Source organism: Vigna unguiculata, chromosome 5, assembly GCF_037176805.1.
Source record: "Vigna unguiculata cultivar grain cowpea cultivar isolate G323 ecotype 2 chromosome 5, ASM3717680v1, whole genome shotgun sequence".
Taxonomy (NCBI): domain Eukaryota; kingdom Viridiplantae; phylum Streptophyta; class Magnoliopsida; order Fabales; family Fabaceae; genus Vigna; species Vigna unguiculata.
Window position 1 is genome coordinate 16,883,131 of NC_140796.1, and position 15,122 is coordinate 16,898,252.

General features: G+C 34.5%; 3 protein-coding genes across 8 annotated transcripts; 2 read left to right on the forward strand and 1 right to left on the reverse strand.

Annotated features, from left to right (window-relative positions):
• Positions 1-760: 760 nt before the first annotated feature.
• LOC114185161 (adenylylsulfatase HINT3-like) lies at positions 761-2,703 on the reverse strand. Its single transcript, XM_028072721.2, has 5 exons — positions 2,628-2,703; positions 1,894-1,960; positions 1,471-1,526; positions 1,307-1,360; positions 761-1,205 (listed from the first exon to the last, which is right to left on the reverse strand). The coding sequence occupies exons 2-5, from the start codon at positions 1,946-1,948 to the stop codon at positions 1,071-1,073; spliced, it is 300 nt and encodes a 99-aa protein (XP_027928522.1). The 5' UTR covers positions 1,949-1,960; positions 2,628-2,703; the 3' UTR covers positions 761-1,070.
• A 49-nt stretch (positions 2,704-2,752) lies between these two features.
• On the forward strand, positions 2,753-9,517 carry OTP87 (pentatricopeptide (PPR) repeat-containing protein). 3 transcript variants are annotated; one of them, XR_014994871.1, is made up of 3 exons: positions 2,753-3,162; positions 5,450-9,331; positions 9,421-9,517. XR_014994871.1 is itself a non-coding variant. In XM_028072715.2 (2 exons), the coding sequence occupies exons 1-2, from the start codon at positions 2,755-2,757 to the stop codon at positions 8,168-8,170; spliced, it is 3,129 nt and encodes a 1,042-aa protein (XP_027928516.1). In that variant the 5' UTR covers positions 2,753-2,754; the 3' UTR covers positions 8,171-9,517. The 3 variants fall into 3 exon arrangements, 2 of the variants coding, with proteins under 2 accessions (XP_027928516.1, XP_027928517.1); XM_028072715.2 differs by having other exon boundaries at positions 5,450-9,517; XM_028072716.2 differs by having other exon boundaries at positions 3,031-3,162; positions 5,439-9,517.
• On the forward strand, positions 8,207-13,601 carry LOC114185160 (plastidal glycolate/glycerate translocator 1, chloroplastic-like). 4 transcript variants are annotated; one of them, XR_014994873.1, is made up of 9 exons: positions 8,207-9,892; positions 10,002-10,050; positions 10,903-11,162; positions 11,340-11,454; positions 11,978-12,087; positions 12,484-12,658; positions 12,744-12,843; positions 12,922-13,114; positions 13,377-13,601. XR_014994873.1 is itself a non-coding variant. In XM_085672978.1 (6 exons), the coding sequence occupies exons 1-6, from the start codon at positions 10,414-10,416 to the stop codon at positions 12,788-12,790; spliced, it is 909 nt and encodes a 302-aa protein (XP_085529104.1). In that variant the 5' UTR covers positions 10,080-10,413; the 3' UTR covers positions 12,791-13,601. The 4 variants fall into 4 exon arrangements, 2 of the variants coding, with proteins under 2 accessions (XP_027928519.1, XP_085529104.1); XR_014994872.1 differs by lacking the exons at positions 8,207-9,892; positions 10,002-10,050 and adding an exon at positions 10,081-10,615; XM_085672978.1 differs by lacking the exons at positions 8,207-9,892; positions 10,002-10,050 and adding an exon at positions 10,080-10,615 and having other exon boundaries at positions 12,744-13,601.
• Positions 13,602-15,122: the final 1,521 nt, after the last annotated feature.

Below are 15,122 nucleotides of genomic sequence, written 5' to 3' on the forward strand. Positions count from 1 at the left end.
TATTACTTTTATTAATAAAATACTCATATCAGCAGATCAACTTCATTAGAGATGCTTTAAGGGAGTGAAGATACTTGATACCTAGGGGTGGCAATGCGGGCCGGCCCGCCCCGTTTAGGCCCGCCCCGCATAAGGCCCGCACACCGCGGGCCGGCCCGCCCCACCCCGCACATTTTATGCGGGCCGCATACTCTGGCCCGCCCCGCATAAAGGTTGGCCCGCGGGCCGGCCCGCTTTTTTTTTTTTTAATTTTTTTATTTATTTATTTTTTTTATGATAAAACTTTCAATGTTTAAAAATTGGGAAACTTTAAGAATTTCACAAAATTAAGTAAAGACTTTGGGGAATTAGATGATAAATTGATAATTCAACATTTTCATCATATTCATACTATGACATACACAATGTATTCTTTAAATTTTAGCACATTAAGAATTACATAATACTTGTCTTTTCCAGTTATACAAGAATTTGAAATGTTAATGCAAAAGTCCATAAAACAAGTAATTAATATACACAAGTGCAAGTTTTTTTTCTTTTTTTTAATTTTATGTGGGCTTGCGGGCCGGCCCGCACGGGCCGCGGGCCTATGCGGGCCGAGCCCGCACGGGCCTGCGGGCTCACTATCCTGGCCCGCCCCGCGTTTTTTATGCGGGCCTGCGGGTCAGGCCCTAATTGCCATCCCTATTGATACCTGGGTTTATGCAGAGAAAAGCATGGAGTCTTTGATATCAAAAGCTTAAGAATACTAGCATCAAAATTATATATAAATGTCCTCTTCTAGTAAATCCTTCTTAAAAATATACAGCAGATAAATTAAAAATTTGACTGTACATATAGGAACATAAATAAAAGGAAAATAATACATGTACAAAAAAACATCTGACATAACCCTCGTAATCGATAGATGAGTAGTTGAGAATTTTTGGGTTGGGTTTAAAACAATGGTTCAAAAATCCCAACTACCCAAATTTTGAAGTTGAGTGTTACATTAGACAATTGTTATGCGCATGCATCATTCTTCTGAATGAAAATATAAACTTCTAAGTTACAACAGATGAATAATCGAACTAACTTTTACTTGAACAAAAATTTTCATTCTTGCTTTCCTGGCTCATATCAGATGGCAATAACTGCTTCTGAATACGCGCTACAAGCTGAGAAACTTTCTCATCATCTAAATTAACGCGTCGCCTTAGCAAACTCTAAAGTTAAATGTTAGATTAGTACTCATCATCTAAATTAACATCCTTATAATACCATATATCCAGATGTATCAAACTTCGGAAAGGAAATGGAACTTTACCTCAGAAGCCCATAAACAATCGTATGCTTTACGGGGAATTATGTGAATATGTGTCTGAAAAGCACGTTTTACAGCAAAATTAGACACATTCCAAAACTTGCATAGTTTGGAGACCCTGATTCCATTAAAGTGCAAGTGACATTATAGAAGATCTAAAATCTTACATGATATATTACTTGGCCAGCAGCTGCTCCATTGTTGACCAACAGGTTGAATGAACCTGCAGGAATTCAAAACATCCTATGAAACTACATGGCATGAGATTTTAGATGTTTGTTTAAACTTAGTTTTAAAAGCAGAAGTCAAGAATAAGCTAGTGCAGAATCTATTTTCAAAAACACCGAGAGACATGTTTAATGATAGAAAAAGATTTTTTATAATTATATCCAGACATAAGCAATTTCTGTTTTTGTAAGAATCACTTACTTTTCGTCACTTTTTTTTGAAAGCAATTTATTTTTAAGCTTAGACAAACTCATTCAATATCTACCAGCAGAGTTTCAATTGAATTCTTTTAAATCTATGCCATATAAGAGAACTAACACATAGTAGAATTCAGATAAATGTACAAGTATTGAAGTACATACTGCAGCCAGTAGCCTTCATGATTGCATTGCTAATGAAGGGAACTTTTGAAAACATTGCAGCTACCACCTGTATAATAGCCAATCAGGCTAGGTAAATAAGAGCTTTGCAACACCTTTGACAAAAATAAATAATCAATCAGAACTGACACCTTTCACTTAATAACAAGAGAGAGATAACCTATCAAAACATAACAACCAACTAAGTTTCAAGATAGGGATGGCACAAATATTAGTAATGTGGAGCATTTTGGGTAAATAAACAGGAGCCTTTTGTCTCTATTGCACTTTACAGAGCAACAAATTTAGCAGAGTTTTCAAGCTTGAGGAAATTGAAAAGAAAAATGCTGAAACACTCAAAATCTCCATTATTTGGTTTATTTGTTCTCTCTCGCCATCATGCACTATTATATCCCTTTTCTGTGTCAACTAGGATACGACAAGGTTGACAATCATCTCAAAAGAAAAATAAATCCCTTCACTTACCCTAGGGTTTAGGATTAAGACTCAAACAAGTCATTTCACTGATTAAGTAGAGATATCACTACGCATGCATATCTTAACTTTAAACAATAAGAATATATTTAATTTCATTATTGATAACACCACTAACATCCATCCTAAGCACCTTCAGTGAAGGACTTTGGTCGAGAAGAAAGAATTCATTATTGAATTAAAATTATAGAGTAAAGTCAGTACAGAAGTTACAAAGTAATAAAGCAAATCTTCTTGTGTACCTATTGAAAATTACTTACTGATGGAGGAGTAGCATCCAGTGAAGGAGAATGAGATTTTGGGATAATGAGGGAGTGCCTAGAAAACACAACGTAGAAGTGAGAAGTAGATAAATAAAAAATAACATGCATGAAAAAGTCAAAGGACTTGGATTGTAAACTTTTAGGCAAAGATGATTACCAAAACGGGCCAGCCCGCGGCCCGTATGATTTACTGAAACACAGGTGCAAAATTTTTTCACATCCCTCCGTGAGACACTGCGCCAGACACATTCCTCACACACTCTGCGACTCTTCTCGACTCTCTTCTCTGCGCCATACCCGCGTTTCTCCTCCACCCACGTCGCCACAGGCCACCACGAAACACGAAGGCAGAGTGCAGCAGCCCACTCACGGCGTCTCGTTTCTCCTCCACCGTGACATCCACCACGTCGCTGGCAGCAGCGAGAAAACGCAGCGCAGTGCACGGAGAATGCAGAACCACCATCGGAATGCGATTCGTGGACGATTCCGACCGCCACGACTACCGCGAAGACAGGTTTGTTCGTAATTTCGTTCTGGTTCCCTTCTTCTCGATTTGTAACCTAAACTTCTGATTTTCGACGTAACCCTAAATTTCTGATTTTCTGATTTCCGACCACCACGACCCATTCTGTGAATTTTTCTCCAATTGCGCTGTTCATCCCGTTCATCCGTTAATACGTTAATAGCTGTTCATCCTTAAATTTTCCCCCAATTTCAATTTTGTAATTCCGACCACCACGACCCATTCTGTGAATTTCTCATCCCGTTCATCCGTTAATAGCTGTTCATCCTTAAATTTTCCCCCAATTTCAATTTTGTCAATTTCAATTTCGTAGCTGCTACCGTTAATCGCTCATTTGGCATTAACTTAAACTGAAAGAATAAACATTTTATAATTTCCGTGATTTGTGATTCCAACGTAAGTGAAGGTTATTACGTGCTATCCACCGCTCAGAAAGTAATATGTAATTAAGACCCACATCACTCTGAATTAAATTCTGGGTAAGTGACTAACAAGCTTGTTGCTTTGGTAGAATTTATATATTTGTAGAAAATGATGTATGATTACAAGCTCGTGTATGTGGCCAACAACTCTGCTTGCTACATAATTAATAAATCAACAATATTACGAAAAGTTTAATTTAATGATAAATATTAGGATGTGTCAGTCTTTCGATTTCAGCTGCCATATGTTTGAATTACATCTGATCTTTCAATTTTCAAACAAAGAGATTAATATGCCACAGTTTACCATATTCCTTTTCTCTTCAAAATTTGCTTATACACCATTGCTTATATATTAAAATCTGATTTTGGATCACAAATCATAATACAACCTGTTTCATCATTTCGGGTCAGCCCGGCTCATATAAAGTGGACCAAAATCAGGTCGAATCAAAACGACCGGACTAATCTGTTTTGATATCCCTAACTAACTTTTCTCATTATTGTGAAAATAAAATTTACCAACCCTTAACAAAAAAAAGTAAAAGGAAATTAATATAACATTTCAAGAAACAAATAACTGTTTATAACTTTCTAACATACATAAACAAACATTTTAACTCTAATATTTATGAAAATGCAAAAAGAATATATTCAAACAAATGTCTCTTTATAATGTACATCTAAACTAATATATACTAAATAACACAATTAAAATAACACAATTAAAATAACACTTCAATAGGAGTGATAAAAAATTTAAATAAAATCGAGTAATTATAAAACTGACTAATATATGTTAGGTTGATGATAACAGTTTTAAGTACTTATAAATTTGTATTTTAGAACTAAAAATATTCTTACGAATGAAACTCAATTATTTTAATATTAAAATATTTAAATATACGATTTTTATTATTTTAAAATATATTATCTTTATATAAATTTTTTTCTTAAAGTCTTTTAATTTCTCTTTTAATGTTCTTATTTTGTGTTCATCTGTATAAGGATCGGAGATCGGAGACCGGAGACCGTTAGTTTGATCTCACCACAAAATCTTCCTATCATTGGATCAGTTTTTTCATCTGAATATGTCATTTTTTCACTCCTTTTCTCGATTAAATTTGTTCTCATTTGCATGTGGCCACTCTTAGTTTGCATGTGACTTCTTAGCCTTTTATGTGATTTTCTGTTAGTCAATGATTATAACAATATAATGTAATGATTATAACAATATAATGTGATAATCTTTGTGATTAGTGACAAATCTTCAAACAAAATTTAAAGTTTTAAGATAAAACTCAAATATAATAATAAAAATTATATTTTTTCTAAAAATTCTAGGAAGGCTGATAAGTTTCAAAAATTTAAGATTAGAAAAATAGTGACTTGTTTATAAAGAAAAATTAATGGACAGCCCATTTAATTTTTTAGCATTTAATGTTTCAATTATAAACTAGGAATGAAATACTAAAAATGGTATCAAATAAATCTTAACGATTTATTATATTTGTTATCATATATTTGTAGTTAAAATAATAAAAATATTAAAAAATATAAATACGTAATTTAGTGGGATTATTAGTTTATTATATTTTATGTCAATCATGTATGTTAAGTAAAAAAAAAAAAATACAATTATTAAAAACCCCAGAAGATAAATCCAAACTTTAGCAAATTTTGGGAAGGTAAAATTTGAGCGGGAAATGCTCCTTTGGAGCTTTGATGAATTGTATAGATTGCAAATAAAGATTTATTCTAACCCTATTGCTAGCTTTTAGATATGTCAATGGAATGTTTAACTGTCTCATGCTTTTGAGTTTTGGATTTGAATTGCTGATTCAGTGTTTTGGTAGATATTGGTGATGATGTTCTGCCCCTTTCGTATGATCCTTATGAACTATCTAATCAATAAAAAGTTCAACTGGAAAAGCTCGCAACTTGCTAACAGATTCTCCTCTTCCCTCGCTTTTGTGGAAAACCCATTTGGTTCATGTGCAAAACATGAAGAAAAGTTCACATTTTCCAACCCAGTTGGGTTCTTACGTGATTACAAGTTTTCAGGGAAGAGTGTTGGAAACACGGAAATCTTGCATGCCCATTTGCTTAAAACTTGTGATTTACAATCTGATATCTTCTCCATGAACACTTTGCTCGATTGGTACTGCAAATCTGCTGACATGGTTATTGCCTACAAGCTGTTTGATACAATTGCTCTTCCTAATCTTGTTTCTTGGAACATCATGATATCAGGTTGTGACCATAATTCAATGTTTGAGAAGTCACTGGAGATGTTTCGTAGAATGCATTTTCGTGGTGTTGAGCCTGATGAGTTTAGTTATGGAAGTGTTCTTTCAGCCTGCAGTGCTCTGCGAGCACCAATATTTGGCAAGCAAGTTTATGCACTTGTAACGAAGAATGGTTTTCTTTCCAGTGGTTATGTTCAGACTCGAATGGTGGATTTGTTTTCTAAAAACTGCAACTTTAAGGAGGCTTTAAGGTTTTTCTATGATGCTTCGCGTGATAATGTGGCATGTTGGAATGCTATTATTTCCGTGGCAGTTAAAAGTGGAGAAAGCTCGGTTGCTTTGAATCTGTTTCGCCAAATGCACCATGCATATGTAATGCCAAATAGTTATACATTTCCAAGCCTCTTAACAGCATGTGGTGCTCTTAAAGAGTTGCATATTGGGAGAGGAGTTCATGGGCGGGCTATCAAATGTGGTGCGACAGATGTCTTTGTGGAGACTTCTATTGTTGATTTCTATGCAAAATTTGGATGTATGAATGAAGCTTTTAGACAATTTTCCCAAATGCAAGTTCACAATGTGGTCTCCTGGACTGCAATCATTTCTGGATTTGTGCAAGAGGATGATATTATTTTTGCACTAAAGCTTTTCAAAAATATGAGAGCAATAGGGCAGGAAACAAATAACTATACTCTTACTAGTGTACTTTCTGCATGTGCAAAACCCGGGATGATTAAGGAGGCTGGCGAAATTCATTCCTTGGTATTAAAATTAGGGTTGAATTTGGATCCTAAGGTTGGAACTGCTTTGATCCATATGTATGCAAAAATAGGAGAACTTGGACTATCCGAGTTAGCCTTTGGTGAGATTAAAAATAAAAAGGATCAGTGCACATGGGCAGCCATGTTGTCTTCTTTTGCACAGAACCAAAATTCTAGAAGGGCAGTTGAGTTGTTCCTTTTAATGTTAGGAGAAGGTGTGAAACCTGATGAGTATTGTATTAGTAGTGTGTTAAGCATTATGAACTGCTTATTTCTAGGATCACAGATAAATGGTTACATTTTGAAGTCTGGGTTAGTTGCTGATGTTTCTGTTGGCTGCTCACTTTTAACAATGTATTCAAAGTGTGGTTGTTTGGAAGAATCTTACAAAGTTTTTCAGCAAATTCCAGCCAAAGACTATGTTTCATGGTCCTCCATGATTTCTGGTTTTGCAGAGCATGGGTATGCATATCGATCTCTTCAGCTATTTAAAGAAATGCTATATCAAGAAATTGAACCTGATAACATTACCTTAACCTCTACTTTAGCTGCATGTTCTGATCTTTGTTTCTTAAAAACTGGCAAAGAAATTCATGGTTATGCTCTGCGTTTAGGAATAGGAACAAACATAGTTGTTGGTGGTGCACTTGTAAACATGTATTCAAATTGTGGAGGCTTGAACATAGCAAGGACAATGTTTGATACGCTGCCACAAAAGGATGCATTTGCTCTTTCTTCCCTGGTCTCAGGTTATGCTCAAAAGGGTCTAATTGAAGAGTCACTTTTGTTATTCTGTGATATGCGCCAAACTGATATGACAGTAGATGCCTTCACAATTTCATCGATTCTTGGGGCTGCTGCAGTTTTGTATCGGTCTGACATTGGAGCACAACTGCATGCCTACACTGAAAAATTGGGCTTACAAGCAGCTGTATCTATTGGTAGTTCGCTGGTGACAATGTACTCGAAGTGTGGAAGTATCGAGGATTGTCAGAAAGCATTTGATGATGCTGAGAAGCCTGATCTGATAGGTTGGACATCCATCATAGTGAGCTATGCTCAACATGGTAAGGGTGCAGAGGCTTTAGCTTCTTATGAACGTATGAGAAAAGAAGGAATCCAGCCTGATGCCGTAACTTTTGTTGGGATTTTATTGGCATGTAGTCATAATGGGCTGGTTGAAGAAGCCTTCTTTTACTTTAATTCAATGTGTCAAGACTACAATATTAAGCCAGGTTATCATCACTATGCTTGTCTTGTTGATCTTCTTGGTCGATCAGGTAGACTGAGGGATGCTGAAAGTATAATTTACAAGATGCTTGTTCAGCCCAATGCTTTAATATGGGGAACTTTGCTTGCTGCTTGCAAGGTCCATGGTGATTTTGAACTAGGCAAGTTAGCAGCCAAAAAGATATTGGAATTGGGACCAAGTGATGCTGGAGTGTACGTGTCATATTCAAATATCTGTGCAGATGTAGGACAGTGGGAAGAAGTCACAAAGATTAGAAACTCATTGAAGGGAACAGGGATGAAGAAGGAGCCTGGTTGGAGCCTTAGTAGCTACTAACTGATCTGTTGAATTCCTTACATAAACAAATGGTAAAAGAATGGTGAGTTTGACATTTGAAGACTAGATTCATGTGTATCAGGACAATGACCGCTCTGGATGATGCTAGAGTTATCATCTTAAGAAATGCCAAAATATACTGATACAACAATAATGTTGTATTCAATTGCAAATACTTTCACAATCCTGATGCATAAATATGCAAGGAAACATAGCTTGGCATTTGTATCCCATTTTGTGGCCAATTTCTACATTGAAGTGACTTTTGCACTTGGGCGGCATCATATACATAATGATCAAATTGTTGTGCAAAACTGCTATGGTGTAATATTGCTTGGGGAGTTTCTATGGTGCATATGGCAGGTGAAATGATACTAAACATACGGTTAGAATATTAGGTTTTTGCTGGTGTTTAGCTAATAGATTTGACTAACTAGTTTTTGCTCCAATTTTTGATTTCTTGTACTAATTTGAGTTTCCTAACACGTTTATTTTGGGTTTTGAATAGTTTGATTCTGTTTTTAGTTTCTTTTGTGTTTAAACCTGTTTAGATAATTCTTTTGCTGATTTTAGTAGTAGCTTTTAGTTTGAACTTCGTTTGCTGTTTTTTAAAACTTTTACAGATTCATTGAGTCTTATTCTGCTGTCTTAGCTGTCTTCTTTTGAGCATAGTGTTAAATTGCCAATTCTTAAGTTGAGAGATTCCCAACTATTTGATCCAGTCACTCATTGATTGTAGAGTAGATTTTCTTGATAATTTCAGTTTTAGATCAGTTTGGCACATTTTGATCTTGTAAGACTTGAACCTTATTTGCTTCTTTTGTGTGATGCACTCATGATTTCTAGTAATGGCAGAACTTGAATTGACTCTATTTAACATAGCTTGTTTCAATTACATCTTGAGGTGATAGAGGCCATTTTTGTTTCTTTAGCCACTTGACCAAATAAAGCCTACCTTGAACTTATTTTTCCATTGAAGCCAATTTTTTAGCCTGTTTAGCTTGTTCTATGTGATTTACCAGCTCATGATAAGTCCTTATACCAGAAAAACAATGTATACCTTGCTATTGAGCTGTGAAGGGCTTTGGAACTGTTTTGGGAGATTTTTGGTGAAATTCAAGTGTGGGGAATCACTACAAAAAAAAAAGATATATAGCATGGGTCATTTTATGGAGGTTAAAAAGACCTCCACAAATAAAGATCATATGGACTGATTATGATAGATTTTATAAAAGCTGATAATAGAGGAGTTTTTTATTTTCTTTTAGGAGGTTTATGACCTCCGCAGATTGCAACACATTCTTTTCTGAGTGAATTTTTTATTTTTTTCATGGGTTCCCTTCCTAATCAGAAAAGTTAATGAATTTTTCCCTTTCACTCGAAAACCTAAGTTCAGAGTGCCAATCGATTCCGATCTGCGATTAAGCCATGCCGTAGCCTCCGTTGCAGCGATCTTCGTCGCGCCAGCTCCGTCGTGTCGTCCGTCTTCGTCGTGCCTTCCGTCTTCGTCGCACCATCTCCGTCGGCGTTGTCTTCGTCGCTTCATCTCGATCGTGCTGTCTTCGTTTCCTCGTCTCTGTCGCGCCATCTCCGTCGTAGCCTCTGTGGTAGCCTCTTTCGTAGTGAATCAGTAACTCCGTGATTCAGCTTCGTTATGCCCTCTCCGTCACTCTGGCCCTCCATCCCATGTGGTTGTGATCCAGTGGCTTCTGTAGAGTCAAGGTACACTTGGAATTTTTTGTTACCTAGAGGTTCCTTATCGATATATCTTTTACGTTCCTAGTTAAGATTTTATGTTCCAGTGGCTTATGTTTTGTTTTTTCTTTAACAGGCGATTCAGACATTGCTATCGAAGGGTGCTGCCTCTATGTCCTATCCCGGTAGTTATTCACTTTTCTAGTAGATAAACATTAAAGTTAATTTTGCTCTGTTGGCTATTTTATGTGAACAAAATAAGAAGATAAAGTGAATTGAACTTCTTCGGTATGTTTAAGTCAACTAAATAGTGCCTTCCTGTTGCAGCTCATACATGATAGTCACCTGTTAGTCACCCCAATCTTGGCCGAAAGCTTTGGCTTTTCTTGTTTTTAAACAACCACAGATTACAACTTACTTTCCCATCACATCATCACTTAAAAAAATAATATATTCTTCCACCACTGTTTATCTATGTATAGTCATAGAACCTAATATGTATATGAAAAGGCATTAAGAACCTAATATTCCCAAGTGCCTTGTTTGGGATGTTTTGTATTTTCTCTGTTCTGATTATTCTTGATTATGCTGTGCCCTCTGCTGCTGTGGCCTTCGAGAAGTTCTTTGAACCGGGAATTATTTTCATTCAGAGATGGCTCCCTTTGTTCTATGTTCCCTATTTGGTTGTGCTTCCCCTTTCTCTTAAAGATATTCCCGCTTCTTCTGCAATCAAAATCTGTTTTATTGTAGGTATTACTGGACAAGCTCTTATTCTTATGATGCTGAATAGAGTTGATGATTGTTTCAATCATCCTTGGTGTCTGTGTGTATGTGTAATTAAGATCTTATTTGGATAAATTTCTCATAAGTACTGAGGATAGATAGGAAATAAGTTAATTGCAGAAGTTGATTTTAAACACAATTCATTTTTTCTTGTTAACGGTTTCATCTGTAAGTGTTCATGGAGAAGTTTATGTACATAGAGTCTAAGTGTTATGATTTCATGATGATAGTTGAAACTTGTTGAACTTGTGTAGTTGGAGGATGGCTAGCTACAGTTTGTGTCACTGGTTTGACAGCTATAGGTGTGAGGAAAGCTGTGAAGACAGAATTGATAGATGCTGAGCCTATGGAGAAGCCATCTCCATTTTCTTCCATTGAAGTGTGGGCATGGACTGGGGTTCTTCTTATATCCTTTGCTGCTTCATTGGTTTTTCCATCAGCATTGGGGACAAGAGCCAGAACATATCTTCCATTCTTGCTTGCGTCCAGTGTTAGGCTACATGATTGGTTAAGGGTAAAGGTTCATTTTCATCACTGCATATACATTGAACTCTTTACATGGCTGGTTCTAGGGACAGTTACTTTTTCTTTCTTCGTTTATGATTTAGATGGAGGAAAAATTTGATATTGTATTTGGATTTTATTAGAACTAACTATTATGCCTTTTCTTATCCCCTCCCTTTGTTTTCAGATTGCCATCAAGCTTGAAGAAGGTCTTCCACCCAATAATTTTTTGTGCAGCATTGCAGAGCTAGCAGCAATTGCTTTGGGGTTTCTTTCTAAGTCAGGGCTTGATGCTGTTTTAGGTGTAAATTATAGTTGAAGTTAATATTCAACTCTATATTGTACAAGGGCCTTTTTGTTTTAGATTTAAATTACTGCAAAAGTTAAATTTGAGTGTTATGAGGGAAGTTTTCTCGAAGAAATAGTCTCCCTTTTGCTCAAACATGGTTTGGAGCACTTGCACTGGAAAACCAAATGAACACTAAGTTGTTCTTTGATTGCCTACTTTATAACTAGGAAAAAGAAATTTATATTCTGACTGCAGATATCTTATGAGTTACTATAAGCATTTGAATCCTTTTCCCCTCCAAGTTCAAATGCGATTAATCATTTAACTAAATTTTAGTATGAGAATGAGTTATAAGAAACTAACTTATCTGGTTAATCTTGAGCTATAAGATCACATTATTTGGTTTGATTTATGGTCTCGTAGCAACATTGATGTAGAAGTGTAGCACCAAGTCTAGTACTAATTTATCTATAGACACTAATATCTATGACTTAGCTTTGACATAATTTTGCTGATTCTTCTTTTGACATTCCCAGGATATTACCTTACAAACTCATCGTCTAATCCTGGTGTTGGTTACATTGTAATGGGCTTTTTGGGATCTGTTATTCTTTCATTTGCCTTCTCTATGTTCAAACAGAGAAAGGTAAAACCATCTCCATTTCTAATGATCACTAGTGCTTGGATAGTGTGAAAGAAAGTGGATAGAAAGTAAGAGAATTAATTATGTTGCATCTTCGCCCACCTTTACTTTTTATTCTTTTTTCCATTAGTTCATTTTTTCCCTCTTGCCAAATTAGAAAAGATTTTTATAAGGATAATAGGATAGTTATTTGCAAATGACTTTATAGAGTTTGATCTTACTTGAACAAATATGTATTCAGATTGAAACACAAGATTCTGCATATCTTGTTTTTCTGTGCACCGAATATGTCCACTATCATTCAGTACAAAATATGCGTTGTAACTTGTCCTCTCCATCCATATAATTAACAATGGCTAAATCCAAAGCATTGACTAATGATTTATCTACTGTACTCAGCTTGTAAAGAGGCATGCAGCTGAGATTTTCACCTGTCATAATCTCTACCATATTCTCATTGTACTCAACTGCCATTGTTGGATGTCTACTTGCTTTAGAACCATCATAACAGTATCCATTCTACCCAGATGTATAACAGTGGCGTTGGCTCTCAGCATTGTGTCTTTTTTTGAAGGTAAACATCATGTTTTGCAATAAATGTAAAAGGTTACTTAGTTTAAGTCCTACTATTCATCTTGGAAATTTTGCCATGTTTGCAGGTGCCACATCAGTCACATCATTGGTCTGGGAGAACAGGCATGCCTGACACTTACTTCTTGGAATGCTTTAAGGAAATATTACAGATATATCTTTATGCATGTATGACCTTATATCTTTTGTAAATGTTACATTTACTCAAATGTTTACACACTAACTATAGTCTTCTTTTTTCAAAAGCCTCGATTTTGTTTTAAGACATTGCTTCATTTAGTGCTGCCACATCATCAACATCTTTTGATCAGTGGCAACAAAAGTACACTAATTTAGAATCCCAAATTCAAACCACCTTGGGTGCACTAAAAGCCTACATGATAATGAAGGAAGGAAAGATTCCTGATGAATTAACTGCCTTCTTTGATCTCAACCACAAGTAAGTTATGTCCAGCCTTTGGAAATATGCATTTGGAAATGTTCAGCCTTTGGAAACTAATTATCTTGGTACTTATTTGTGATGTGATTTTTGATACAAGAATTATACTATATCGGTGCGAGTTAATCATCGATACCAAATAATCATGATTTTTGTGCAGGTCAATGATCTAGTAATAAACTATTTTAGTATATGCATGTTGATTTCATGATTTGAGGTTGACGTCCTTCTTGCAGTTAATATTTATCTTTTATAATTTCAGCAAACCAACGATGCAAATGAGCCTGAGCCTTCTATGAGTACAAGAGGATCATCTGGTGGTTGCAACATTTAGGGTGTTGATGGTGTTTTTTAGGATGAAACTATTTTAGTGTATTATGAACTTTGAGTAAGTATGGATTAAGTTGTAATTGTTTCAATTTAAATTGCTTTTATGTTAATATGTTGATTTTGAGAATCAAAAGTTCTAATGATATATATTTGAACACTTTGGTTGAAGTATTTGATTGAAGTTTAAAAAAAAATATTGTTGATATAAAAATATAAGTACCTTAAATGGTGACACACTACAAAAAAATTTATTTTTTATTAGTGTTTTTTTTTCTAGCATTTTAATAAACCGCTACAAATATTTTTATTTATGTTATTTTTTTAACCGTCACAAAATTTTAAATTATTTTAAACTTATATGTTTTTAGAGTTGTTAAAGTTTCAAAAAAGAGTTGGAAACTTTGTAAATCAAATATCCATGGCTTGTCTCGTCTTCTCCTCTCCTCTCAGGTTTTCTTTCTCAAGGGCTTCTTCATTTCTCTCTAGCAGGCGGCGTTATCATTTATTTTTGTTGTGCTTTTCTCAATTCTTATTTTTCAATTTTATCCCACGATGGTGGAAAATTACTGGTGGAAAATTACTGCGGAAATTTCTTGGTTTGAAATATCAAAAAGGTGAACCATCAAATACTTTTTCCCCTTATAATTTGTGTCATTATTAGTTTGCTATTTCAGAAACTAGAAGGTAAAGCTTCGATTAACCTAAAATTTCTTAATAAGCAAATTTTGGTTGATACCGTGCTATGATAAGTAACCTGCGGGGAGTTGTTTTTTTTGACTTATTTCAGAATTTGTAACAGCTGCATTTACTTTATAATTAATGTTTATTTAAGTTTTTTTTTTCAGCAATGGTTATTTAAGTTAATAATAAGCTTTTAAGCAATGAATTAGTGGAGAATAGGACCTCATGTTTCAAACATCGAAATTATAGAATGAGATGCTTTAGATTTTTTATTTATTCCTGCATCTTTTCCTTTGGAATTTTTGGTCAACATTTATATATTATTATTATTATATTTTTCTTTTCTTAGAATTATAAATGTTTATATAAGTTTTCTTGTTTGTCGTCATCACAGACTTTAGTGTTTGGAGTTGTTTTTTAACGATTGAAGATATTTGAGTTAAATGTTGAGATATTATTGATTTAGAATTTAGATACACAATAATTTGCAATTTTATTCTTTATTGCTAAATAAAACACGCTTTGTATGGTTCCTGACTAATGCTAATGCACTTTTGAGACTATGTATGTTATTATTTCTAGCAGCATGTCAAATACTTATTTATATATATATATATATATATATATATATATATATATATATATATATATATATATATATATATATTCTCCTGTTATATATATTTAACTCCTGGACCAATCAACCTGAGTACCCTTGAAATATAGTTATACTAGTTTAGTTAAATAATTAAAAAATATTTATTACTTTATACTCTTCGTACTTTATCTTATATTATATAAAAAGAAAGTTTGATGAAATTTTCATGCCTTTTTATGAGTCCACAACAAAATATGTGTTTCTTACATATTTGGAGTTTCTCTATACAATGAGGCCCTTAGGCCATGGCATAATCTAGTGAACCATGACACAATCTTTCCTTTGTAATTGATTTTTAATGATGTTATAATTAATTTCTATCTTATTATTCATGCAGGT